The sequence below is a fragment of the Cygnus atratus genome, chromosome 6 (genome assembly GCF_013377495.2).
Source record: "Cygnus atratus isolate AKBS03 ecotype Queensland, Australia chromosome 6, CAtr_DNAZoo_HiC_assembly, whole genome shotgun sequence".
In the NCBI taxonomy this organism is placed as follows: Eukaryota; Metazoa; Chordata; class Aves; order Anseriformes; family Anatidae; genus Cygnus; species Cygnus atratus.
Window position 1 is genome coordinate 14,392,943 of NC_066367.1, and position 27,596 is coordinate 14,420,538.

At 37.2% G+C, this 27,596-nt stretch overlaps 1 protein-coding gene across 9 annotated transcripts in view; it reads left to right on the forward strand.

Annotated features, from left to right (window-relative positions):
* RAPH1 (Ras association (RalGDS/AF-6) and pleckstrin homology domains 1) overlaps positions 1-27,596 on the forward strand; it is an 89,250-nt gene that overhangs the window by 19,559 nt on the left and 42,095 nt on the right. For 8 of the 9 annotated variants that reach the window (XM_035571779.2, XM_035571792.2, XM_035571819.2 and 5 more), the window contains exons 2-4: positions 21,577-21,696; positions 25,220-25,325; positions 26,116-26,633. In XM_035571779.2, the coding sequence (XP_035427672.1) occupies positions 21,577-21,696; positions 25,220-25,325; positions 26,116-26,633 (744 nt within the window). Of the gene's footprint in view, positions 1-19,989; positions 20,009-21,576; positions 21,697-25,219; positions 25,326-26,115; positions 26,634-27,596 lie in introns of those variants that run through there. The other variant, XM_050711717.1, reaches the window with a different exon arrangement.

The following is a 27,596-nucleotide window of genomic DNA, read 5'->3' on the forward strand; positions in this document are numbered from 1 at the left end:
ACAAACCAGAAATAAACAAGCCCTTAGGATACATTCCTTTTTTTTTTTAACAGGCATTTCTTTATGAAAGATGAAATCACTGGTACCTTGTTTGAGATGAGGCATATCAGGTTTTCTTTGAAGCATTCTACCTTTAAAACATTAAGGTTATGCATTACTATGTGGGTTGAAAACCTTCCCTCAATGGATATGATATATTGTCTGAAATAGGAGTACTTTTTGTGACGTGCGTGCAGTTAATAATTGGCTGACAATCCTTTGCTGGTTTACCCACGTTTACTCTTAAGTAGCTGCTGTCATTGAGTTTGATAATAAGATAGGTTGTATTGTTTAATAGTAACACCCCAAATTAAGAATATGAAACCAGATTTTGAACTGCATCTGTAGTTTTCCTTAGTGGAAACTTCTGCCTGTGAAAGGAGCAAGTATCTTCTGTACTAAACTTTGGATTGTGTGATGAGCATTTCCTACCAATAACATTAAGCTGTAAATGCTTTGAGAAATGTTTTGTCTAATCCTGTATTTTCCCTTGGTGATGCAGAAAGTATTCTAAATAATATTGATTTGGGCACAGAGTCTTCTTGAGTTAGAAACTTGCAGCCTTAGGCTGCAGAATGATGGACCTAGTTGTTGTTTTAGTATACATATGAGACAGATCTTAATTTTAGACCTGTTTCTCAAATACTGGAGCCTGAAGTTCCCAGCTGCAGCTGCTAGGTCCTGCCTTTTTGCTTTCCTTCTTAGTAGAACTGGTGCAACTTGTTGTGGGGTGCTCTCTGGCTTGTGATTGAGCTGTATCATCTGCAGATATCCCGTAAATGGTTGCACTGTATGGGTAGCGACAGTGATACAGAAATAGTGCTGCCAGGCGTGGATTCCTGGTAGTTCTCAGCAGTGCTGCCATGGGACCACAGGCAGTCAGTTCCCTTAGTACCTGAGGTCTGCGGGTAGCTCTTAACGTGAGTTGCAGCGGTGCTGTCAGCTTACTGCACCTAGGCATTGAGTCATTCTCTGCTGCTAGTTCTAGCTACCTCCAGTCAATCATGAGTTTTGGCTAGCTTCTTGACTAAAATGTTTTTGTACACCTTGATGACCAGTCATTGAAGGAGTGGTTATACTGACTTGCACTGATGACAGTTTTGTCAAGCTGCTACACTGCTGTATCTTAAGGCAATACCAGAATGTGAGGTTAAGATTTTATAATACTGGTGAACAATGAAAAGAGAGCAAAGTAATGTGATTCGTATCTTCACTTTTCTGTTAAGTTCAGTAAAACTGAATTGATTGCAAGACTTCTGATATGATGGAATAAGTGCCTATGTAGTTTCTTCCTTATTTATTCTATTTGTAGGTATCATCCTTCGGCTTGTGTAGCAGCATTTTGCCAAATGCATGAGAGCACTTTGAACAGAATGCCAAATCTAGCTGTATGAGAATAGAAGTTGCTTAGGCTTCACCCAGCCAATTTAAAACCTACCTTGTGTACAAGTAATCTTTCTTCCTTTTTAAAATTAATGTTCTGCGGAAACATTCTCAAGACTTTTGAGACTGAAATATTTGAGGACTATTAGAAATGGTTTATGTTGATACTACTATGTACCTATCTTTTGTCTGGTGCTTTTTATTGCCAGATGTGCCAAAAGTACACTAGTGTGAATGCATCCCACTATGATCTGTAGTGAAGAAAACATACTTCTCCTTTTATAAGGAGAATTATATTCTCTTGTTCTCCTTTCTGACCCTAATACAGATGCTGCTAAAAAGTGATAGCAGTGAGTACTAGAAATCCATCCTTGGTGCATGTGACCAGCTGTGTTTAGCGCTGCAACAACACCAGTGTGTCGAAATCTTTCCAAACTTTATTCCACTGACTTCTGGGCTTGTTTTTCCTTTTCCTACAGAAGGTGACTTTTTCCCATTTGTTTTAATTTACTTGAAAGAACAGGGAGTCTCAAGTTATTTTTGTTTTCTCCCTTTTCTTAAAAATATATTTTTTTGAGGTTTTCCTTCCAGTCTTTGACTTGTAAAATTAAATGTCATACTGTCCTTTGAATGTGTGTAATGTGATCCAATCCAGAATAAACTATTCTAATGTTTCTTAACTTTTTAATGCTGTTTTTCTTCCTTCTGCTGTCACTTCCTCTTGGAAAATGAAGACTAACTAGCTTTACATGAATCAAAAGGTCTACGTAGAGATGTAGATTTTCTGACAGTGCATGTACAAATTTATTGGATTGTTTGCTGCACCTTGAAGATAGTTTCGTCTTAACCTTTTTCTTATGATGGACGCAGAAGTCTTCTGGCTCCTTTCAGTAGTTGATTATGAGAGGGATATGGTGGTGGTTTTACCCTGCTGGGCAGCTGAACTACACCACAACCACACTCTCACTCCCCCTCCTCAGAAGAAGAGGGGGAAAAGAAAGTATGCTGGAATAAAAAGAGGAAAGAAAAAAAAAAAAGGCTTGCAGGTTGAGGTAAGGATAATTTAATTAAAGAGAAAAAGGAAGTTGGGGAGGGGGAAAACAAGCAAAGGCTGTGTGCAGAAGCACAAAGGGGGGGGGGGGGAATTACTCTCTGCTTCCCATCAACAAGTGATCAGCCATGTCCTGGGAAGCAGGGCCTCGATATACATAGCAACTGTTTGGGAGGACAGACGTCTTCGTAATGAGAGTCCCCCTGTCTCTTTCCCCTTCCCCACCTTTTATTGTGGAGTGTGACACCACACAGTACGGAATATCCCTTCAGTCAGTTTAGGTCAGCTGCCCCAGTGAGGTTCCCTCCCCAGCTCTTGTCCACCCCCAGCCTGCTGGCTTTGGGGTCTTGGTGCTGTGCCAGCACTGCTCAGCAATAGACACAACACTGGTGTGATACCAGGGCTGTTCTAGCTGTGAGTGCAGAGCACAGCACTCTGTGGGCCGCTGCAGGGAAAATTAACTCTATCCCAGTCAAACCCAGCACAGATATGATGATGTGTTCATACTTAATGGGAGCTTTGCATGAAACATCTCTCATGTCAAAGTGAAGTGGTTGGGATTAGTCACTTCTACAGTTTTGAATACTTTTTAGAACTCAAAATGGGAAAAATAGTTTAAGAAAAATTTTATTAGTAATATGTGTAATCTTTAAATGCATTATTCTTATCTTTCATCTAATTCTTATATTGCATGACCTAGAAACTGATGATCTCTTTTTTTTTTTTAGGCATGACACTGTCAATTAGGCTTTTTAAAAAATTTATGTACTGAGGTTAGTTTGCATGTGGCATCTGAAATACACAGTGATATCAACAGGCATAGGGTATTTTTCTAAACTTTTCTTTTGTACTTTATTATGTTTCCATTGTCGTTGACCTGATTTAAGTCTGTTTAGTTTTGTCCCACCCCAGACTGCAAAATCTGTTTGGCATTATGTTCCATTTTTATACAAAAGTATATAGAGAGAAGATGAGTCAGAGCTGTTCAGAGGTTATTAAACCTATATATATCTCAGGTGGTGGTGGGTATTTTTTTATGTAATTGTTAAACTTCACCTGTTTAAAAACTGTTTTGAATTATGTAAAATCCTTTCAGCCACTGAGTGACAAATAATGTAATTTAATTTCTCATTCCTCTCTCGATACAGCCATGTACTATGAAAATTCATATGCTATGAATTGTATGTTGTCAAGCGGCCTGTTATTTCCTTTATTAATTTATTTTGAAGTTCTAAAATTAACTTCCCTCATTTATACTTAGAAGCAATCAAGTTGTGTTTTGTCAGGCTGTCATGTGAAAATCCATTTTCCTCATGAAACATTTCCATCCAAAGTCCAGCTATATACCAGTGCTTGTGCCACGCTAAAAGTCTTCCTGAAAAGCAACGATGAAATTGTTCTTGGTTGTTCTGCTTGAAATCAAAAAGTGCTGATCATGTTCTGGAAGTAATTTGAGTTAGAATGCTCCTTTTAATACTAGATCTCATTATGTTTATTGGTTTTACTGATGTGTCATATTATTTGAAAAGCTGAAGTTCTACCTTGTTCTAATTTTCGTTCTTTTAAGAAGTTCTTTATTTTATGTCTAATTTTACTGTTGAGAGGGCAGGTTAATTTCAAGGGTTCTCTTACGAAAGAGCTGCATTTCTAGGTGCACAGCTGTGCTCTCCAGCCATCTCTCTGCATCCTCTGGTGTTAGTCAAGAGAACTACCTGCTCTGATGTAAGCTAACAAGGTGAGGTACCTTCACCTAGATGAATGGTGGTTAATAGCAAGAGCTGTAGTAAGTACATCATTCTTTAGATGGAATGACATCTGTAATTCTGGAGTGTGAAGATAGATGAAGTATGCAGCCGTGTGGATTTCAGGACCTCCAAAGAAGTGGCTTTGTTTCATTTCATTGTTCCCTTCCTGCTCAAGGAAACAGACATACATGGCACAAGCAAATGCAGCATTCCTTTATGGTCTGAATGTGGTCCATGGCAGAAGTTATTCATAAATAAGTGTACATAATGAATAGAATTATATATTAGTAATTATATGCTGCGTTTATTGTGGAGATGTGTTGGAATATAGGTAGAGTGTGCAGAAAGCTCCCAGTGAAATGGAATGAAATTTATAACTCTACAAAAACTATTTGATTTGTTGCAAGCTAGCCCTTAAAGGTAAGCTAGGCAATAGCTCCTATCAGCAAAATTTTGTAAATCCTTTGGAAAGGTAACAGGAAGAAGTTGTCAGCAAGTCTTAGACCTGAATGTGTGTTCAGAAGTGCAAAGTAACATAGCAAACCAGTAAAGGAAATTAAACTCTTGTGCTTTCTTTCTTTGTTTTAAAATCACGTAAGTCCTTTTGTGGTGCTGCTTTTCTGATTTAATTCAATTTAATTCTCAGGTAGACAGCTCAGATTCAAGTGGAATAACCTCTTCTACAAAAAGTAAATCTTCCAGACGTTTCACACCTCACTGTTAGCAATCCAAGGCAGTAAGACTGTATATTAATGGAATGTTCCACAGACTTCTGCATAAGCTTTTTCATTGAAGTCGGACACAGTGCACTAGAAAAACAATTTGGAACTTTTGCCTTTAAATATCAAGGTGCTAGTGAATTAAAAGGCGTGTTATAATGTGGCTTTTAAACTTGTCCTTGCATCTACATTTTGAATAGTAACTGTTACTGTTTTGTGGCTTGCTCAGCTACAGCAAGTCAATGCAGATAAGTTCTGTCCTGCCAACCCTCGTCCTTAACAAGATGTGAATGTGTTCCAAGTAATTACCATTTCTGGTGTCACAAATGACATTCCTTATGCAGTGTGGTCAACTCAATACAGCTGCTTTCAGCAGTAAAAATACTCATTGTAGTACACATTCCAGTTGTGTTTTATTCTGTAGTTGATTCATCTGGCTCAATTCTTAAGGAGTTCTTTATACCAAAGAAGATATTTTTGAAGGAACAAAAATAATTGTTCTTTTGGGATGTTGAGAAGAAAACTCTTTACTCTGAAGCTTGCCAAAATGTTGCACAGCTGTTAAGATGATATAATGGTGTTTTTGTTTGACTAAGGTTGTAAATATGAACTTCCTTCCTTCTGCATTTATAATTAATCTGGCTGCATGCAGAACTTGTGATAAATCTCTTCCAAATATCTGTTGAGGGAGAGTATCTATAAAATGCTTACGAATTACACATGCAGTTTATATTTGGTTATGAAATGGGTGACCTAATTTTCTGTGAACTAGATATAACCTCCTCCCTAAGTACCACTAAAAGAATGTGTGTCAAGAATAAGAGTTTGTCCTGGTTTTATATCACAGAAAAATACTCATCTGTGAGAACTGTTGAACGGAATACCCTTAATCCTGGGGGGCGTTTGCTGTGCTGTAGTTGCAATAGATCCTACTTAGTCAGACTTCAGAAATAGGCTCAAAGTGGATAGCAGGTTCTGTTTCGTTTGTATACGTCAGGTATTCCTGCATTTGTTGTGAGCAGTGTTTCCTGCTGCTCTCAGAATTATGCTGGAGGAAATGACAGCACTGGTGATCAACCGTATGGACACAGGCTTATGTATTTTGGAAAGGAACTGAGATTGGCTGCAGTGATATTGTAAACTGAGGTAGTACTTTGACTTAGGAAGGGCATGGTTCTTTGAGCAAGGTGCAGATTCAGTATGCATTACACTATAAGCCCACTTTTAGCCCTGAGTTTCTAATGCATTTTTAATGCTTAGAAGTCGCATGTAATTGTTTCCGTGTGAGGACATGGCTATTTATAGTCTGTGGAGGAAAAAAGCTGAGGTAGTGTGTGTTGCTAATAGAATAATACTACTTATATAGACAGGGCAATAGCATCAAAATAGTGCATCTCTAAAAGGTGGATTTTTTTTAGTTAGCTTGTTGGTGTTTTTTTTGTTTGTTGTTGTTTGTTTAAACTATTCTGGTAGCATAATTTCATTTGTAGGAGGGCAGGGAGATAGGAAGGAATTTACAGAAATATCTGACTAGTTGAGAGTAGTAGTCTATAAATCAGTCTTGGAATGTTTCCCATTTTTGATTGAATTCAGGAGAGAATGAGCCTTTGATATTAAGGTGTGATGGCAAAAAGGGAGAAACATTTGTTTCTTGACAAACAGTTGCTTACTCAAAGTTTCTGAAAGTTTATGGGTTTGACTCTCAATTATTCGACAAAATCATGAAAAACATGGTGTATATCTTTTGTGAGATCACCTTTGCAGCTAGGTACAGAAGGTGTTCCCTTACTAAAAACTGTGCTGAAAGGTTTTTACTGAGGGTCAACAACAGTGAAAAATCAGTATTTGACTGAAGTAAGAATCAGTATTCTTACTTTGCCTGAGTTACTCCAAAATTACTTTGGCACTGTGATATCTATTCATTACATAGAATTTTGTGAGCCCTTAGTATCGTTTGCTTGGAATTGAGTGATTTTATTTTGTCATTTTTTGAGATATTCAGGTGTGCCCATGTGTTTGTCCAAGTGCCTTACTCTTCTGTGTGTACTTCTTTGTTTCTGTGTGTGTTTGTGTTTTGTTACTTTGTATATTGTTTCTCTGTTACTTTGTATTTTGTGTATTTTTACTGTTTTCAGGCAAGAGTGGACAAATTGAGGTGCTTACATGTGTAGCTTCTGGGCTGGTACTGAGGCAACCAATTCTCCAGATTATATGCTAGGTTGTTGCTTGTGAATAAGTTTTTGGTTTCCAGAAGTGAATGAGAAATGTGTGTCACACATCAAATGAGAAAGTACAGTAGAGAAAATACCTTTTCTGTATTTAGCCTTTAACTTGAAAGCTTTCTGGCGTTGAGAGTATCTCATTCTTGTCCCTGCAAACTCATGTTTCTTGGTGTGGAAATGAGATTGCTGTACAGTGATTGAATTTCCATCGGTGTGACCCTTGCTAAGAAGTCCTGGTGTTTGAAAAGGCTCATGCATATTCTGTATTTAAAATACAAAAACAAACAAAAACACCAACACCACCAAGAGATTGCATGTTACTTTCAGATGGTGGCTTTAAAAGTAGCAATAAATCATATATGTGGTGGAAAAAAATGTTAAAGGTCTCAGTTTTTAGGTAAACTTTAAGCTTATTTTAGTAAACCATTGGCATTCATTTTGACATTGGCATCTAAATCTGTCTGATCTTGGTTCATCACTTTACCACAGCACTAAACAGATGAGAGACGAGAATAACCGAATACGGATGATAGAACTTAAAAGCATGCTTACAAGCAAACTGTAATGTAAAATATAATGTACAATATATATATATATATATATATATATATATATCTGTGAGTATAAAGCTGTGATCAACCACCTGCTTTAGGGTTGTGTTCCTTCACTGAATAAAAAACTCAGTTTTTTATTTAAAAAAAAAAAAAAGATGTTGGGAGTAGAGTTAGTCAAAAAACTTTTTAGAAAAATTACTGAAACTTGGTGTGTTTATGAATGGCAGTTCGGAGCCCACTGACTGACTCACTTGGTTTTTTTCCCCTCCACAGTTGCCGTACCAAAGCACGCTATTGTCTTAGTTTTTATGTGCAAGAAAAGTTCCATTCACAGAACCACTGTGTGTGGTGGCAGCAGGCTTTTCAGACAGTAGTTGTTTATGTGACTCAGGTGCTGAGCTGTTTAGACAAGGTCTCTGCAGCTTAGGATCTGAACAGTGTTTTTTAGGAATGCTGGCCTAATCCCATGAATTTAAATCTTTCTGTTTCAAGTCCTTCTTTAACAAGATCCAGCTGTCAGCCCTGTCTTCCATGGTTGTCCTACGGTATAGGAATTTCATGTTCACTTCCTTGGTGGATGACTTGTACTTTCCTTTTTCCTTTTCGCTATGGAAGCTGATTTTCTTATGTTGTCAGGAATGTGTGCTTTAAAGCAGTGATTTGGTGTTAAATATTTACATTTGGTCTTAATCTCTATGATTAAATTCTAGGTAAAGTCCTTTTGATATGCATCTGTGTGCGCTTTACTGGCTTTTAGACTTCTCCAACCTTAGACATAACAAAACCTTTCTAATGTTGAGGTTGCTTTCTTGCTTTAAGTGCTTTTCTTTCCAGGGAGTAGAATCCATTACTAGTGCTCTTCCCCCTTCTCATCCTCAGCCTCTCCTGCCAAGGTTTATTTAGAAACTGAAGTAATGCAGTTTTTCAGTATGAATATATATCTTTAGAGCACATCTTAAGTACACAAAATTACTTTCTTAAAATATTTTAAATCAATTTGGAGTTTTATGAGATTTATAAACTGGAAGTTAAGAGCAGTGCTTAGCAACACTTAAGTGCCTGTAAGCTATGAAATTTGTCACAGACTGCTTTGTACTTCCAGTTGCTGATGCTGCTTTGAGTTATCATGTGGACTTAGATTAAGATAATTAAACCATCCTTACAGAGGAAAGATATATAATTGACAGTAGGAGCAAAACCTCATGTGAAGAAAGGTGTGTGTGTTTTTTTTTTTTTTTTTTTAAATTATGCAGGGAGAAATATTTTGTCAGCCTTCTGTGGTTTGAGGAAGTCTGGGGAGAATTTTTCAGTGATATTCTGCTCAAACGGGAGGATAAGAGTTAAGTTGTATTTTCAGCCTTTATCATATCCTTTCTTCTGTTAGCTCAGACTTTCTTCTCTTCAGCAATTCAGACAGGCTTAACTAGAGAATAGTGGTGGAATTGTTACAGGTTTTGGTGCCTTGCTCAACCAGATGTCTCGGAGAAGTTGCTTTGGGGTTTGAAATCCTGGAATGGTTTTTCATTTTTGAGGAGAGAGAGCAAGTGCTGAGAGGAGTTTTTTACAGTGTAGGAATTCAAGAGGGATTTTTTTTTTTTGCCTGGTGGGGTTGTCGATAAATAGCTTGGATTCTTCCATATTGATGAGGAAAAAGGTGAGTTCTAGATAATGCAGCAGGAAGTTGGCCTTCTGTTTTGTATCACACGTGAGGTTTATTGTGATAGCGAACTGTTGTCTAATCCTGTTTACTGCCAAATGATCCCCTGCCCTTTCATATTCTGTAACACTGCCCCATTCCTATTAACATCCATCCTTTCTTTTCAGTATTGGCTCCTAGTGCTTCTCTGTCATGCCCCCACATCAGGGTTTGTCATATACTTGCAAGATTCTCCTATATGCAGTCCTTCAAAGCTTCCTCCAGGGCACAGGTTCTCCATGGAAAACTTCTTGTATTTTTCTGTTCTGTTCCTGTTCTGGTCATTGTGGTTTTCCCCCATCAGAGTAGTTATGCTTACCTGCTTAGCACTTAAATAGATGCACATCCTACTGTATTGAAGACAGAGATGAAAAAGTGATGGAGATGGGCAGGGGGGCTTATGTCCCTGCTTGCAGTTTGCAATGAAGTTGAGTGGTAGTTGACTGCCAGTTAAACTTCCTTCGTAAGTTTGGCTTAAAATGCAAAATGAATTGAGCTGGTTTATCTTGTTTAGGTATTTGCATTTAAGTCACTATTACTGTTTGTGCTTTGCTCAGCTTGTTAGGAGTAGGTTTAAAGTAAAGCAGATGTCTTCTAAATTAAATGTTTTTTTCCTTTTTTGATCGTTTATCTGCCAAAAGATTATTTCCCTGTTCATCCTCTAAACACGTTTTGTTGTTTTTTTCAAATGATTAATGGCTAACCATGAAACTATCATCAAAATGTGCTTACTCGTAAATGCTAAGAATGAAACGCTGGTGTATAAAACATTCATTTGTGGGTTTTCCGAAAAACATACAGGGCATTTTATGGAGATGGTGGTTCCAGCTACTGCACTGAAATGCAGCTGTTCATATGTAGTCTTAATTCTTACTAGAAAGCCTAAATCAACTTGCAGCCTGTTGCAGCTGAGGTTAGTGTAAAGAAAACACAACCTGATACACAACTCTGTATAAGCAACTTGTGAAGAATGTTGTTTCTTTATCATTGCTAAAACACTGCTCTTTAATTTTTTGAAGCACGGTTTATATGCTGACACATGGCCCTAATTGAAGGGGATTTGGCAACTTGTTCTGAGTCCTACTAGATAGTACCCACATCACACAAGTTTCGAGTGCCTGATGTGGTATCTTAAGTGAACGTTGGCACAATTATTGTTTTTAATCTTTGAGAGGGTTCCTTGAGCAAAAATTAGTTTTTAACTGTACTGAATCCAAGTATTGTGTTACTGTCCACATGCAAGTAACATGGGTTAGCTGAGGGTCTTATGAGGAAATGTGCTCACCTGCATTGGAATTTATAATTAAACGTGGTAAAACGTTCACCCAGATAAATGTACATCTCTTCTAGCAGTTTCATACATCACAAAAACGCTTTGCTAATGTTTCAGTTGAATTTTACTTTTGAAGGCTGTTATGTGGTACACCTACAGAATAAGGTGCTGTTTGCTTTTGGTTTCTGTTTCTGTGTGACTCTGATAAAAATTTTTTGTTTTTCTTTTATAATTCGCTCAACATCAGCAGCTATTGAGGAAAGAGAAGACCAAATCAGGCATACTACCTGCTCTTTTATTTGCAACATGTGTTAGGTGGTTTGAATCATTGTTTCGATAGTTGCAAATAGTATTTCTGAAAACGTTGTCTTCATTACAAAACAGAATCCTTAAACTGGTTATGCAAAATTCTATGCGTGTCACATTTCACGTTCTGTTGTTATATACAGAATGTTGCTGAAGATGCAGTTATAAGTGTAGACAGTTTTCCTTGTTTTGTCTTCCCAAACAGTGAGCAGTTTGCATTGTGTTCTTTGCAATGGCTCTTACCTGTAAAATGGAAGGTGAAAATTTTCCTTCTTTCCTTCCTTCTTCCAACTTGTCTGCTATAGACGTGCTGATAAATGTATGAAAAAATTTACAGGCCTGTGTTTTTATTGCAGTCTTTGGGAAGTTTTAGTAAAAGTTGAGACATCTAACTTCGTTATTTCCTTTACTAAATGTTTTATATAATTTTTTAATGGAGCTTTGGGCTGGCTGACCAGTGTGTGCATGTCCACCATGATGTTTGGATATGTATGCTTCTGGATTTTTGTTCATCTACTTCCTTTGTGTACCCTGGGGACAAAAGAATTGCCTGCGTTGCCCTTGGTGTTCTGCTATCGTTTACAACTGTGTATTAGGATAGTAACTGTAACTGAACATTATGTTTCAAGTCTGGAATGTTCATCTTCTCCTTGTGCTGCTGCACATCTTCCTCTTCCTTCTTCCCGCCTGCCTCACACCAAAATACTCGGGAGCATTGTGTTTTCCTGATGTATGAGGTCATAGCTAGAACTGGGATAGCAGAGCAAGGAGCTCAGTGCTTTGAGCTAGGATAGTAAGTCCTGAGGTGCCTGCATCTCGTATGAATGAAGAATCACCTCTTAGAGGCATCTGAAATTCATTTTGCTTGGTAATTTCTCATTTACTGTACAGTCTGTGTCAATATTCTGCTTTTTTTTTCCTGTTAGAAAAAGTGTTGTGGTCACTTCATCATTAAAGTTGCAGGCAAGTTTGATGGCCTGCAACGTATAGGAAGGTTAGTCTTGAGGATTTGTAGGAAGCTTCTGAAGGAAGAACTCGGGGCTGAAATAGTAGAACTTGTCACGAGTTACTTAAGGTTTTTTTTTATTGGAAGAAGATTTTTAATGATTTCTTACTAAATCAGTTGTTTTGCCATTTATCTAGCAATCTCTAAGATAGGTCGACTTGTTTATGTATTTGTATCTTCTTCAAATACTGTCACAAGCATGTTCAAACTATAATCGGTTGGAGTCAAGTACATAACTAACCTCCCCTTTACTCTACGCCTTGAATTGCACATTCTCAAATTGTGTAATAAGGCTTAGCTTGACTATGGGACTTGTTTTGACATCTATGTCTTTTGTTAAGGTTGCAACTACTCTAAGATATTTTTGTTTCACTTACAATACAAAATACATTTTGTCTGCTACCTACTAATATTTTTAAAAGGTTATTTACACATCTTATTTAGATTGCAGCCTCCTGAAATTTTGTGTTTAAAAAAACCTCTTGAAATTTTTGTGTTAATACTGCTTTTCTCTTTCTGCATAAACTTGTTAATATTTGTTGGGGTTTTCTTGAACGTCAGATTCCAAAGTTAGAACTCAATAGGAAGAGATGCTACACCAGTGTTTGTGTTACAATAAATATGTAATGAAGATTCTGGAAAGTAGGTGCTAGCGTGTTTCTAAATACATCTCTCTGCCTCTTGAAGGCAGACTATACTTTAACACTGGTTTAAAGCTGTGCGCTTTCCTTGCTTACATAACCTCATTTTCTTTTCATGCTGAAAATTCTCAGAAACTGGACAGACTAAGATTTTGGCTTCTGTAGCTGATAACTGACATTCTTTGAGAGAACACCTTGCTTTCTTCTCTCTAGTTAGAGGTATATTTTTAACTAAGGCAACTTTTGTTTTTATGATCCCTGACTAAGCAGCTGTTTGTTTTTTTTTTTTTTGAGCTGTCTTCATGTTGTCTTCAAAAAGAATCTGTTGTGAGACATGGCGCTACATGTGAGACATGGAGCTAGCATGCTCTTTATACAGGACTTAATACTATTTGGGTCCTCTGGCTGAAATCTTGGTTCAGGAAATTAGGCACAATAATGGATAAAGCCGAGTCTTTTCAAAGCAACATCTATTTGGCTAGATGCGAGATAGGCACTAGAATATATTGGGGGGAATAAAGGTTTTACCGTGTGCTTTCTCAGCAGAGTATAAACTTCAGGTGCAATTAGATTCTTCAGTAGATGTTTCAGTAATTTTGGTGTCTCCTTCCAGGAAGAAAGTTCTCTTAAATGTGTTTTGATGTCACCTTATGAACGCAAATTTAAAATTTCATGCTGTATAGTCAATATATATACAAATACTAAAAATAATAATAAAAAAAATACTGGAGTGGTAATGAGAAGCTAACTATGCGGAATGTAAGGTAGACTTCTCCTTGATCCACTTTGTGTTTTACTTTTCTCTTCAAGCTTTCAAGCAAAGAAAGGGTGGGCGGGTATTTTGTGGATGTTCTTACTGTGGCACATCAGAGGAATTTGCTGTTAATTTGAAATCAAGATAGTGAAGTAAACATTCTAGTATCTTCAGGTTGTTTATTTCAGGAGATTGGTGAGTGATTGAGTACACTAAAGTTAGAAGGGGAATGTACCAGCCTTGATTAAATACCAAGGGAATCAGTAGCTGCAGTGGATGTGAATTCAGGGAATTACGTTTTTCTATTTCTTTATGCTGCTAGTCGAAAATATTTTTTTCTTTCATATTTGTTTTGTCTGTGAAGAGTGCGGTGTTTTCTTATCCCTGCTTAACTGACTGTCTGCCTCAATACAAAGATTTGGTACTGAATCTGAGGAAAACTAGGGAGCGACTGTGGTATGTTTGACTTTCTTGGTTAGAATCCCTGGGGTGGTAGTTATAATCTGAAAGGTGTAACAGCTCTTGCATGAACACCACTGAGTTTTAGACAACCTGTGTTTACTGTATACAGCACTGATGTATTTGGGGGGATTCCAAGAACACTGAGACAGTTTGCTTTGATGTCTGATATCTGGTTAAGTCTTTTTTCTTCTTCCAGTTACTTATTCAGACAATTGCTTTATTAAGAGTTTCTAAAATTAATATAAGTTATGTAGCTACAAATATTCATATTCCAAACTAATAGTTTGGAAATAATTCCGTAATTGGGAAATATTCCAAACCGATAGTTTGGAAATAAAGAAAAATATTTGTAAGGACTTAGAGAAAATGTAGTTGTTTGATAGGGTTTAAACACAAACAGCTGGGGGCAAAGGCAAGGTCTTGTACAGGCATGTGCTTAATTTTAGGAGTAGTGTTAGAAATCATGCTGTATACATTTGGCTGACTAATTGTTACTTTCAGCAGCTTTTAATTGATCTTTTATTGAAACTCTGACTTGTCTGCAATTCAAAATGTATGTTTTCAGACATGAAGATTTCTTTTCCATGGTTTCAAAGAGACATTCTTGCATGTTTCACAGATAAGTGGTTAAAGTAGGGAAGATTGCAGGCTGTATGTCCATTTTTTGCACCTCACAGCTAAAGCTGAGAATAAGGCCTTACAGTGAGGATGCCTGGTTTTCATGTTTGCTGGATTTCTGCAGAAAGATGAGCAGGAAACAGATAGTAGATTTGGGTCAAAGGTTGTCGCATTGCTTAATAATCCAGCGACCAAGTATTGAGACATATTAGTAGCTACAAATGTTTGTATAAATCTTCTTACCATGGAGGTGTGATTTAGTGCAACTGTTTCTTTCTTGGATCTTATATTGAGGGAGGTAAAGATTGCTGTTAAAGCCCTCAATATGTCACCCACAGTACTTCTGATTATGTGAGCCTCTTCTTGTATGCAAGGCATAGACTCTTCCTTTTCCAGTTTAAAGCTGCATTGCATAAATAATTTGCTTTTTTAACTGGGACAAAGGAGTGCACAGATGCATGATTTTTAAAATGTGGCAACAGATGCAATCTTTGTGTAATGCATAAATACAGAGTTTTAACTATTGAAATTAGTGCCTGTGCAATTTTAGAAGCATATAAAGTTATTGGTTATAAATGGTCTTTTTGCTTTTACTGAAGTGGCTGAAGTTTTTCTTTTGTCAGACATCATGTGTGTTTTCAGCATGTTGTATTGAGTACAAGCTTGGAAAACTTGCCTGAAGCATGGTTTTTAAAAAAAAAAAAAAAAAAAAAAAAAAACAAACAAAAAAAACCCTCGAAGTTCACTCAAAATAGTGTATTGAAGGGGGCTTTCACTTAGTGCAAGACTTTTATTTGGGATGTTTTGAATTTGAGTTTTTGGCTGACAGGTTCTGTATCTCAGTGTTTGAATTTGAGAGGTGTTGTAATGTGTGCTATAGGAGCCTTGGGATGTACTCAGCCTGTACCTCTGTTATTTGAAGCTGAGAGCAAACAATTGCTCTTGTACAGGTTTTCACCGAAATTACTCTTAATGTAAACTGGATTGTAGGACACTGATGTGCAAAGAATTTCCTATCACTTCTAATCCCCTTCCAGATCTTCTCTTACTCTGGCAGGGAAAGGGAGAGAGATTTCATTATATTTTGTATTTATTAAGAGGAAACATGGAAATACTGAAACAAATTATCTCCAGCGTATCACTGGCTTGGTGTAGTGTTGTATTGAATTCAAAGGAGAAAGGTAGTGTCAGTTCTAGTATAAGATTTTTTTTATTTTTTTATTGAAAGGCATGGTAGGTTTATTTGATCTTTGTCACGTGGGCAGATTATTAATATGAAATAAATGATTTGTGCTCAAGGTAGCTTTCATTGTTTACCAGAACTTCAAGGAAACGGGTAAAAATGTAGATGTGTGCTTCGGTTGTTTTGCAAATACATTTCAGGTTTTTTTTCTCCTCTATAATTAACCCCTAAGCCCGAATTTTATTAACTGCACAGTTTTTATATTCCTTCAAGCAGTCAGATGAATGAGTAGTACAGGTAAAAACATGCTAGAATCTTATTCCTGTTTGTACGCGTGCCATGCTTATGCACTTGTTCGGTGCATTACAGTAGTGTTTTGTCATGTCCAACTTCTTGAACAGAAATGGATGCTGGCGTGATCACAAATGGAAACAGAGCTCTAATTTCTAAAAACATCTTGTGTGCTACATAGTTCCTTTAGGTTCGTGAGGCTAGGTTTTTAAAACACAGAAGATCAGTTGCTTGTTCAGATAGTGTTTTGAGCATTATTGTACTGTTCACTCTACCCCTAGAGTAGAGTTCTAACAAATTCCATAGTTGTTTTGAAGAAGCAAATCCTTAGTTCAGTAACAGGCATGAGCTTGTACAAGGTTGTTTAAATAATAAGGTTGGGTGCGGGTGAAAACATCAGTTGCCTGAAAGAGATGGTTTGTTTTACTTTTAGGGTTTTATGCTGTCAGTTGTCTTTGAACATACTTAAGCATCATTAGCTCAAAATGCGTATTCCAGTACTTCAGATATTATAGTGAATAAGCACATTCTTGACCCTTTAAGCACATGAGCATCTCCACTTGGAGTTGGAATTCTGTTGTTTCTTTGAAAATCTTTCTATTGTTAACAAAGTGTGGCATAGACAAATTCTGTAGTGCGTGTTTTTTTACAAAGTTTTATTTCAGTGCTGTGTGTCCTTACTATAAGGAAATATTATTATAATGAAACTTCCGATTGCCTTGAACTGGTTTGATTTAAGGTAGGAACTAGCATCTCAAAGCCCAAGTCTGCAGAATGGGATCTCAGTGAAAGACACTGGAGACACTTTCAATTACAACTTCCTGCTGTTCCAAAGATCAGCTGTAGCTCTCTGATGACTACGATTTGTTAGCTTCAGAATTCTGCTGTGCTGTCCCTTTTTGAAAATGTCAGGTAGGTTTGAAAAAATCTTCTTGGACTCTTCATCTTTCCTTATGTTTTCTTAATATTACGTCTTCTCATGCTCATCCTAGCATACTAAAAGCTTCATCAGATTGCATAAGAACCAGCTTGAAAGAGTAAATGTTTCCTTTTTTTCCTAATAATGGATACAGTTTTTGTCTGTGTAATTAAAATAGTAGATTATGATTAAATGCTCTAACTGTTGATTTCTAATGAAAGCCTCATTACTTTTTCATAAAATAACTCTAGAATACTGGGCTTCATGCATTTAAAGGTGAACAAACCTAATGAACAGTTAGAAAACTAGCAGACTTACAGCAGATTATGGGTCTGCCTATTAAAATAACATTTTAAACAGTTAAAACTGGCTGATATAGACCATAGTGGATAAAAGAGATGGTACACAGGCTTCCTGCACAGAAGTGTAGTCTTACTTGCATAGAGAAGCCTACACCATGTTGGGACCTTTCTTTATCTGTGTGTCCCAGAATGACAGATGCTAAGAAGTAGAAGTCCTTACAAGGGGAGAAAAAAGGAAAAAAAAAAAAAAAAAAAGGCCAAAATCTAAGTATTTTCATAGGTTATGTTTTTATATGTTGTTGCTGATTTTCTGGAAAAGTGAGAGGCAAAGTGCTGCTATGAAAAATGTTCATGTAGAGGGCTCCTAAAACACAATCATAGAATCATTTAGGTTGGAAAAGCCCTCCAAGGTCATCTGGTCCAACCAGTATTTACAGCTTAACATCTATCATCTTATTAGTGTATCAGTTATTCATGCTGGCCCTATCCTGTTTGTTATGGGGGAGAAACAAAAAAGGTGGCCAGGGCATTAACGCTGAAAAGAAATTAAAAAATTGAGAATCATATTTACTGTAACTGGTTTAGTTGAATCTTACTAGGATACAAGTAGAAAAATGGTTAAGATGAGAATTAGAGTAAATATTTAGAACAGGATCTTTCTTTAATCATTGCTTGGCAGGGATTCACGGAGGAGCAATATTCAGATCTTTAAGAGTTTTATCTGGTAAGTTGTCAGTGCTGTATCACTTTAGAATTGAGTTGGAATTGTCAGTGACATCAAGTGCCAGAGTTAAATTGATTGAGGTTTTTTAAAACTTCCAGTGGCTGTAGTTGTGTAGGTATTTGAATATAAGATTTAGTCACTGATGATGCTCAGGGGAGGGAATGGCCAGCAGTTTTGAGCAACAAAACCTCATTAGAGAGCCTTGTTATTCTGTACATGGGATGCAACTAGGATTGTGGTCACGCTCCTGGAAGAAATTTAACTTGGTGTGTATTACATGTGAGGACAGGTCAGAGCCTTGCTGTACATACATACAATTGGCAGTGAGTCTTCATTTGTGTTTTCTCTGACGTGCTTGCTTTTTCCTGCTGAGTCTGTTCAGCTTGTCTTACTGCTGAGCTGCCCTGGACAAGTCAAGAACAGATGAGCATCTTTAGCTGGGAATTTTAGTGGGCACGTTTAAAAACATTAAAAAACATTTAAAAACATTATTCTCTGTTATAGAAGGCTCAATAAAATCTGAAAGCTGCTCATTTTCATTAAGTACTGTTTTGAGATACACTTGAAATGAATGGATGTGAAGTGCTGAAAGCTGGCTTGAATTTGTTACTTTGTCACTTCACCTGGTATGAGCCAAAGGAAAGCATGAGCTACTTTAATTCTACTAACCTGCAAATGCTTTCGATATGTAAGTGGCTTACTTTTTATTTGTTAGATTGAACTTGGTTCTAAATGATTCCTTTAAAAAACAGAAAGAAAGAAACTTTTAAGCTTTTGTCATTTTCCTTTCTTGTTATGAATAGAAATGTCATAGCTTTAGAAAGGTGTGATAGCTGCCAGTTAGGTCCTAATTTGCTGAAGTATGGTGTATGTCTGCTGTGTTCAACTGCAGTGAGAGAACTTCTGTAAAAAGGAAAAAAAAGTCACTTTTGAATGGTAACATGCGCTTGTTTTGAGTTGCTACTATTTTGATTTCTGTTGATGGAAAGTTCAGAAACTGTTAGTCGAACATTTTGTTACTGCCTTAATTCATTGATTTAGTCCAGTATCAGGGCTTGTGCTAAGAGATCCATTTTACAGAGCTAGTGAGTTAATATTAGCTATTTCTTAAGTGAGACACTATCCTCTGTGTGCCTTTTGCAAGCAAACATTGACAGGCTTATAGGAAATGCAGCTGACGTTAGAAAGCTTGGGTGGGGACTACAAGAAGCTGGCAAATGCTACTGGGTTTAGTGCCAGGCTTGCTGACACAACAGTACTTTACTTGTAAAAGTTTTCTTTAGGCTGCTAATTCTGTCTTCAGAGTAACTGGAACTGAAGCAATGTCCCTGCTGCCAAGTTAAAAAAGCTAAAGCAACAATTTATGGGAAATTGAGAATGCTGGTTTCTTTCCGCAGCTCAGATCTTCAGAAAAATTTAGTAATAAGAACGAACTTTTCTCTTACTGAACGGATTAGTTATGAAAAGTGCCATAGAATGAATGCGCTGCAGAAATAGTCTCATCTAACTGTGGAGAGAGGGGCAAAAACAGCTGAAAGGGGGAAAGGTTAGCCATGTAAAATCTCTGTAAATAGAGCTCTGTCTGTTTTATATAACAGTTTCCATTTGATTCACCCGTTTATAGTCATGTTTCCTAAGGCACACGTTTAATAGCTTCCCTTAGCCTTCAAATGAAAGCTCTAAACATCAGGCATATCTACACAGTGAGAAATGTTATGTTCTCAAATGAGAACAGTTACTGTAGTTTGTTTGCCATGTCACCTTAGGTATAATGTGTTTTGGCTTGAATTTATGATGTTTCTGATCCACATAAAAGTCTAAGAACTAATAAGGCAAAGCTTTTGAAGGAGTGTGAAAATGGAATCCAGCTTCTGTCTGATTTGCAGAAGGTTAGGTAGAGCATGAGTTGCTGCTGCCCTGCTGTCTCCACTTTTTTATGTGGGAGGGTTTTGGAGTGACATCACGGAAAAGGCTGCTGCTCTATTACATGAGCGTATTGTTGGTTTTTTTGGATTTCAACATTGCTTGTAGATTTTTAGAAGAGCTTTCTTCTCTTTCCTGGAGTCTCAGAAGTACTTAAAGGTCTCAGAGCAGGTGTCGGACGAAATGAGATTTAGAAGGTGAATTTAATCTGTTTTGCATCTATGCTGCAGTATGCCATGTCAGCTTTAATATTATTGCCCCTTTAAGATAAGCAGCTGCATTCTGTTCTCCCGCAAAAGCAAAGCCTCAGTAGGAGGTAGAAGCTGCTTTGCCTAGAGCAATTGGATGGCAGTATCTTGCATCTGTGGGAGTTATTGGCTTCTGCTGACCCCAGAATGGTAGATCACTTCTGAAATCTCCTGTTGCCTGGTTATTTTATCAATGTAAAGTGAAATCTAAGCGATGTAAGAATAGAAATAAAGGCTGTTTTAGATCATGGAGGTCTTTTTTTGCATGAACTGTTGTCATAAATAGCCTAAAACTGATTGAACAGTTTTTCTCTGAGACTATCTGTATCATTTTTAATAATCTCTCTCATCAGTTCAACTCTGCAGCACTGTGAAGTTTTTCAGACCAAGATTCTTCTTGCTGAAGAGTAACATTTACAAAGTTTGCTTTCGAGTCTACAAAATGTAAACGAGTGCTTTTGAAAGCTGTGTAGTAAATCACTGTGTAATCCATGGGTTGACCAAATCAAGCTCTATTGCACGCCATGATTTGTTTGTGTAGCTCTTGATGGTGATCTGTTCTCATGCCTCTTCGGATGTTCTGTAGGATTAGCATTTACTCTTTTGTAGCACCCAATCACTCCCAAATTGCTACCTATGTCATTTTCCCCCAAGGTATGTTTAATCTCTGTAAATTTTCCTTCTGAACAAATCCTGGGTTTAATAGCATGGGTATACCCAGGAAGGCATGTTGAGTCTTAGCCCTACAGAAGGGGCTTGGAGGACGTGTTTGGGGAACTGAGACTTGTTTAAAAAAAAAATTAACTTCTTGTGAATTCATAACAGGTAACATCTGGAGAATGTTATGTCTTTATCTTGGTCGCTCAGACTCCTCAAATGAAGGAGGGTCACCTAGATGTAATGGTGTCCCTTTGCTTGCAGGGAGGGATTTCTTTGTCAGGTGAAAACTGTGCAGTATCACTGAAGTGATCTGGAGAGCGTCCAGAATTTAAACTGCCTCATTGCTGGCATTCTCTGTGGCTTGTTTAAGCATTTCTGTTTACAGATGTGTGGAGTCAGCTATTTGTAATGTAGTGAGACTGCACTTCCTGTGCGTTGAATGGTGTTGCTCAACTGTGGTCAGCTGAATTCCTTGTACAGAGATGAATTTTTTAATGTCAAGTCAGTTAACTTTGCCAACAATAGCTGGCAATGAGTGCATATGCAAGGCTAGCATGAAGTAACTTCTGACGGTGTATTAAGTATTATGGACTTTGTTCTTCATCTTTTCCTGCATGATTCAGACAAAAGTGGGCTATAAGCCTGGCTTTGCAATTGTCCATTGCAGCTTTCATACTTACTCTTTATGTGTAAAGCATTGTAAAAAAAAAAAAAAAAAAAAAAAAAACTTATTGAATGTGCAATTTTTATGAAGCTTATGGACAAATACGCTTTGACTTCAGAATGTATCAATGTCTAAGAAAACTGGTGTCAACTACTACACTCCTGAAAAATCAATGTTTTTGGTTTTTTTTCAGATGGAGCAATTATCAGATGAAGAGCTTGACCATGGTGCAGAAGAAGATAGTGATAAGGAAGATCAGGATCTGGACAAGATGTTTGGGGCCTGGCTGGGAGAACTAGACAAACTCACACAGGTTAGGAAGGTTTCAGTCAGAAACAGAATAATTCTTTAGAAATATTACATGTTTTTCATTTGGATACTAATTACTTTAGCTTTGACAAGGGTCCTGTTGAACATTTCAGATGAATAGGGGAATTAAGGCTTTTTCAGCTGTGGCATTTTGTTGGGGCCAAGCCTGCACCCCCAGTTTTGTTGTGCAAGGGCAAAAGATGCCTCTCTTCCTCAGTTATTTTGCACTGCCACTTGCAGCAAGACAGGCTGCAGCATGTGACCAACTTAGTACTCTGTAAAGATTTCTAAATTAGGTTATTTTCCCTATCTCAAAGTTCTTAAATTAATTTTTCACAATCCGGTAGTTCAACATTTCCCAAAGGGTGTGATCCCTTCTGAAAGCTATGGAATCAGTCTTTTGTCATCATGTATGTAGAGAAACACTGACTTTAGCTGACTAAAGCTGGGCTTTATCTCCAAATGTGTAGTTGGACATTGTCCAGCCACAACAGCATTGAATTTTTGTTGTACCTGAAGACCAATAAGAAAAAGTGTGAATGGTGTTACTGATGATATGCGAAGATAATGTGATACACCCAGAGTACTCTTGTGGCATCAGATAGGCAGCTGATGCATCTTCTCTTGGCGTTTTGTTCTTTCTAGTGCTTTTAGGAAAAACAAACAAACAAACAAAACACCTTGCATTTGGAATGAGATGCTATACTCCTGAGGTGATAGTCTATTTCTGTGATTGACTGCTATGCTTTTTTGCTTTTTTCAGTCGTGAGCTGTCCTCCTGGATAGTGTATTTCATCATCTTCTTTGTCACTTAGACTTAAGCAAAGGTGTGATACCCCTAGTTTCAATAAGCCACAGAAGAAGGGGCTTTTTATCTCTTGTTTGTTCTAAGCATGGGGAAAAAGGAGGAATCATGTTTTGCAGAGACTGAAGGAAAATTGAGCTAATCATACAGCAGCACTTCACATTCATACTCATGTCTGCTGTTGTCTGTTTAAAGGCTCTGCCTGCAAGTTCTGTATGGTAGGTAGCACTTTAAAACAGGGGAAAGTATCTTTTTTTTCTGAACTAGTGCATACAGGTCAATAAAGAATCTACCTCTTCAGATGAATGGAAGATGGTGTGAAAGAAATCTGCATATCATATTTCTTTTTGTCTTTAATTCCCTGCAAAGGATTTTTAATGGTAAATGAGAGCCCTTTTGAAGGCATGGGCTCTGTAAATTATCTCAAATGAGGATCTTCACAGATGAGCACAATGGGTAATTGGTTTTAGGCTTTTTGTTCTTTGCTCCGTTTTAGCAGCTATGAGCAGTCTAGAAATATAAGTGTATTTTATTTGGGACTTATAGCTTTACTATTAACATAGACTTTCTGGATTTGTGTGCTGATCCATTTAAAATGCTTAAAGCATACTAACAGGTAGTTAAGGGGAGGACACGCAATTTGTTTCTCACATCTGTATCACCATGCAACACAGTCTGCAACATAGCCCTACAGTTGCAATTCTGCCTTTTGCAACTACTTAGAAGTGACATTTCTCCCCAGACTTTTAATAACCTCGTATGGTTTTGTATAAACAAATGAATACAGTCAGTTGTGTCTCAGTTTGTTTAGAAAGTGGTTGTGTCTTGATGCAGTCCCAGTAAAGGGGCATGATTACAGCTCATGAGCTCCAAAGTACATTCTGGTATAGTTTCATCATTTGTTGCTATTTATCAGCTGCACTCTGAGAGCAGTGGGCAAAAAAGCTTTTTGTCCCCAAGTTTCTTGAACTTTAACTTCTTTTTTAGATTTCCTATGTGTTTGTTAGGAGGGTTTAAAAGTAAGACCCAGATTCCTTTCCAGATGGAAGTGTTTTTTAAAAGATGGGTAATTGTTGGGATGTCTTAAGATCATTTCAATTCACTTTGTTTTAGCCCCTTGCCTAATAAAAGCACTATAAAAGATAGTCACAAAATTTGCAGCACACGTGAGCAGTGTCTGTCACAGAGTGCATTAGCAGTTGATGTAAGATTATCCTGCTATATGGTGCAGGATAAATAAAGTCTTACCTTGCTTCTCATGTTTCAGAACTAACCTTTTACTGCTGTTTCAGTTTTCAGCAGTGCTCTAAACTGGTATTTTAATATCATAATGCATGATGGAGAATGTGCTCTCATAATTAGTAAGAGCGTATTTCAATTATTTCCAAGGACGTGCTCTAACATAATTATCTAAAATATGTTTTACTGAATTTAAGAATGCTTTTAACCAGAGTTTATTTGCTTTTCAGGAGATTGTTTGAGTCAGTCTGTGGGTTCAGTTGGAAGGAATGAGCCCTAACTTGCTTCCTTTATCTCAAGTTTCATTGCTGCCTCTAGGGTTCTAATTGATATATTTCAACTGTTCTGTGTGGGGCCGTATGTAAGCTCCATCAGAGGTACTACAGGTGTTTTTTCCATATGATGGAAAACAGTGCTGCATTACTGGCTCATTAAGTGATGATTGACTTCCTAATAAAATTATTTTTTGAAGTTCAAGGCAAACTGAGGAGAGAAGGAAAGGGGTTCAGCAAAGATAAATGCTCAACAACAATAAAAAGATTAGTGCATTTTATTTTAACAAAGGTGTGAGTAAAGATGTGGAAAATTGAAATAAAAAACATAGGTGAGAAACTTAATTCTTTTGGAGCTAGAAGATGCTTTTTTCTTTCAGACAAACACGTTGTCAGGAAAGCTTTATTAATATAAGCTTTGCTTTAATTCACACCCTCTGCAGGCCTGTCAAGCAACAGTAGGAGATAATTCCCCACATAACACTTCTCACTTCTGGGGCATTACGTACTTCTTGGGTCACCAGCTGGATCATAGTGCCCTACTGTTTGTTATATACAAAAATGCTGGTGTTTATTGTAAAGTTTTATGTTTGTATCAGCCTTCATAATATAACAATTAGATATATCAGGTGGAAAGAGGTCTTGTCTTTTTTTCCCAATATTAGTTTTTCAAAAAAAAAAGTCTGTCATATATTTGGCTTGGAGTTGCTTTCACAGTTCATCATTTTTCACGGGAAAGACTTACTGAGAGAAATGTCTGAATTTAGTAATTAAAAATCTCTTTTAATAAAACAGAATTCTCCACAAATGGCTTTTTTGTGCTTATACCACAGGCATGCTTACTATGCCAAGTTTCTTAGGGTGCCATAGTTTGCACTTGTTTAGATCTGTGTCCAATGCTCTGCAGGGTTGTTGTTATACGTAAGTCAGCTGTGTTTTAAAATGAGCTGGTATGTAAACACTGAAAAATGCATTTGGAACATGCTTTCATGTAATTCCGTAACAACAGAACTTGAGTATCTTTTCACTGACTAACTAAACCTCTGTGATACAGTGACATTTTCAATCTAAAGCCTGAAAAAAACAGTTTTTGGTGTGTCAGGAGATTTTGAAAATGTTATCTTAAAGAAAATCAATTTAATTCATTTCGAACATTTCCTTGTCTGGTTCATTGTCAAAGTTAATTCTGCCCTTTTTCTTGTCCTTTTCAGAGTTTGGATACAGATAAACCTGTGGCACCAGTGAAGAGATCACCTCTCCATCAGGAAACTAATCTGGCCAACTTCTCATATCGTTTCTCCATGTACAATCTGAATGGTTTGTTGAACTATTTAACTCTTTCAAATAATATTTTAGGGAAAGAACTATTTCAGCCATAAATAAGATCATTGTAAAATAGTTTAATAGAGCATTAAAATACACTTCTAGCTGAAATGAAAATGTTTGCTCTAAAGGTCTTGCTTTCTGATGGCATAAAATTTGAAATATCCCCAAACCGTATCTTTTACAGCACCTAATATGTAAGAATTGTAGTCTAGTGTTTCTAAAGAAATACTTGTTCTGGGATCTGGTCTCATGAAAGAATTAACATGTGTCTGTTAAACAGAAAGAAAGAGTGTCTTGCTTCATGGGACAGAATGCAGGAATATAGCTATAGAATGTTTGCACATTGAAGTGTATTTTTTCTTGTCTTAAAATAACTTCCCATGGTTGTAACATAGGAAGCCTTAACTTAAAATTTGATTATTCATATAGTATTTTGTAGCTTTTTTTTAAAGCAATGTCAGATGTGCTTAGCAAAGTACACTTATTTAAAAAAGCTAGAGCATGGTATATACAAGTACATTTTTAGATTCTGTTCATGTGACAGCAGTTTGGACCTTTCAAATGTAATCTAATAATTCATAGGTTTCTCTTATCAGTAAATGTGTTTAACCTAAATAGTCATTTAATTGCTCTTAGACCAGTCAAGAGTGTTAGTGCAAATTTGTGTTTAGCAGTGAGATTTTGCAATATAGATGGGGAATGAAAATAGTTTCCTCTGCCCTCTTTCTCCAAAGAGACGTGTAACAAACCTGCGCATACTAAAAACTCTTCTTCATTGCAGAAGCCCTGAATCAGGGGGAGACTGTGGATCTAGATGCCCTCATGGCTGATCTCTGTTCCATAGAGCAGGAGCTCAGCAGCATTGGGTCTCATTCAGCAAATAATACTGCAGTGAAACGCCTTGCCACAGAACCCAAAGCTCAGAAACCACCTGCTAGCCGACCTTCTACTAAGCACAGCAGTATGAAAGGATTATCCTCTTCATCTGGTAAGGTGACTAAACCATCACATGCCAACGTTTCTTTGGATGACATCACTGCACAGTTAGAGAAAGCCTCTTTGAGCATGGATGAGGCAGCCCAGCAGTCAGTTGCAGAAGACACCAAACCAGTAGTTACTGCTCAGCACAGGAGGACAGCATCAGCTGGCACAGTGAGTGATGCTGAGGCGCGCTCAATCAGTAACTCCTCCCGTTCCAGCATAACTTCTGCAGCTTCCAGCATGGACTCCTTGGATATTGATAAGGTGACAAGGCCTCAGGAACTGGACTTGACATCACAAGGGCAACCAATCACTGAGGTAGCGTCATTAATTCAATAATTTTTTGTTTTCTTCAGGAGTTTTCCTTTTATTTCCTCTTATGCTGATACTCCTTGCTAAACATGTTCAGTACAACGGGGTTGATTGCAGATCAGGATTGCTTTTTCTGTGGGCTACATGCAGTGTGGCTACTTCTTTGCTTTTATCTGTCTGCAAGGAATCTTATTAAAGAGTTTGTTTGTTTGTTTAAGATTTTCCAATCTCTCTTCCTCTTCCAAAGCCACTCAGGGATTTTAATGTTCAATATTTAACGTTTTTCTTCTGAGTAAATCTTACATACTGTTTTTAATTTAAACATGAGGAGTTTACAGTTTGGAAAAAAGGAATGACAAGTTGAACAACAAGTCTATGTTCCCGTTACAGTACACTTAAGTTACTGCATATGTTCCAGATAGGCACTCCCAGTATCTGAAACTATACCAGCAGTTTGCCACTTCTTAATACTCTTATTTAATATATGGCTGAGAGAGCACTTCAAAGCAATGCCCAATGTAGAAAAAATTGCTCTGTGATACAGGAATAGCAGATGTTCACTTGAGATTTTGGTGCCCCGTATTGGTTAATAATCAGAGCAAATCAGTAAAAAAAAAAAAAAAAGTGAGTTTGAGGAATGCTGAAAGTGCTGGTGAGTTGTGTGAGGAAATAAGAAAAATGTACCATTGAATTTAAGAACTTAAACAAAAAGTAAACTAGAAGCTATCTCAGAGAAATACTCTGAAACAGAAACCTGACGTGTTATTCCAAAGTCAGCTGTACTAATGTGAATGTTCTCTTTCAGTTTTCTCTCCACCAAAGAGAAAACTGGAACAAGCTGAGTTTGTTCTAGTCAATAATTAACACTAATTTGAGTGAGCTGTGCTGAAAGTGTGCCTCTACCCATCTGTAGCAAAAGTTCATCTGATGTAAAGAGTGAATGATGCAGACGTGTCAGTTTAATGATCA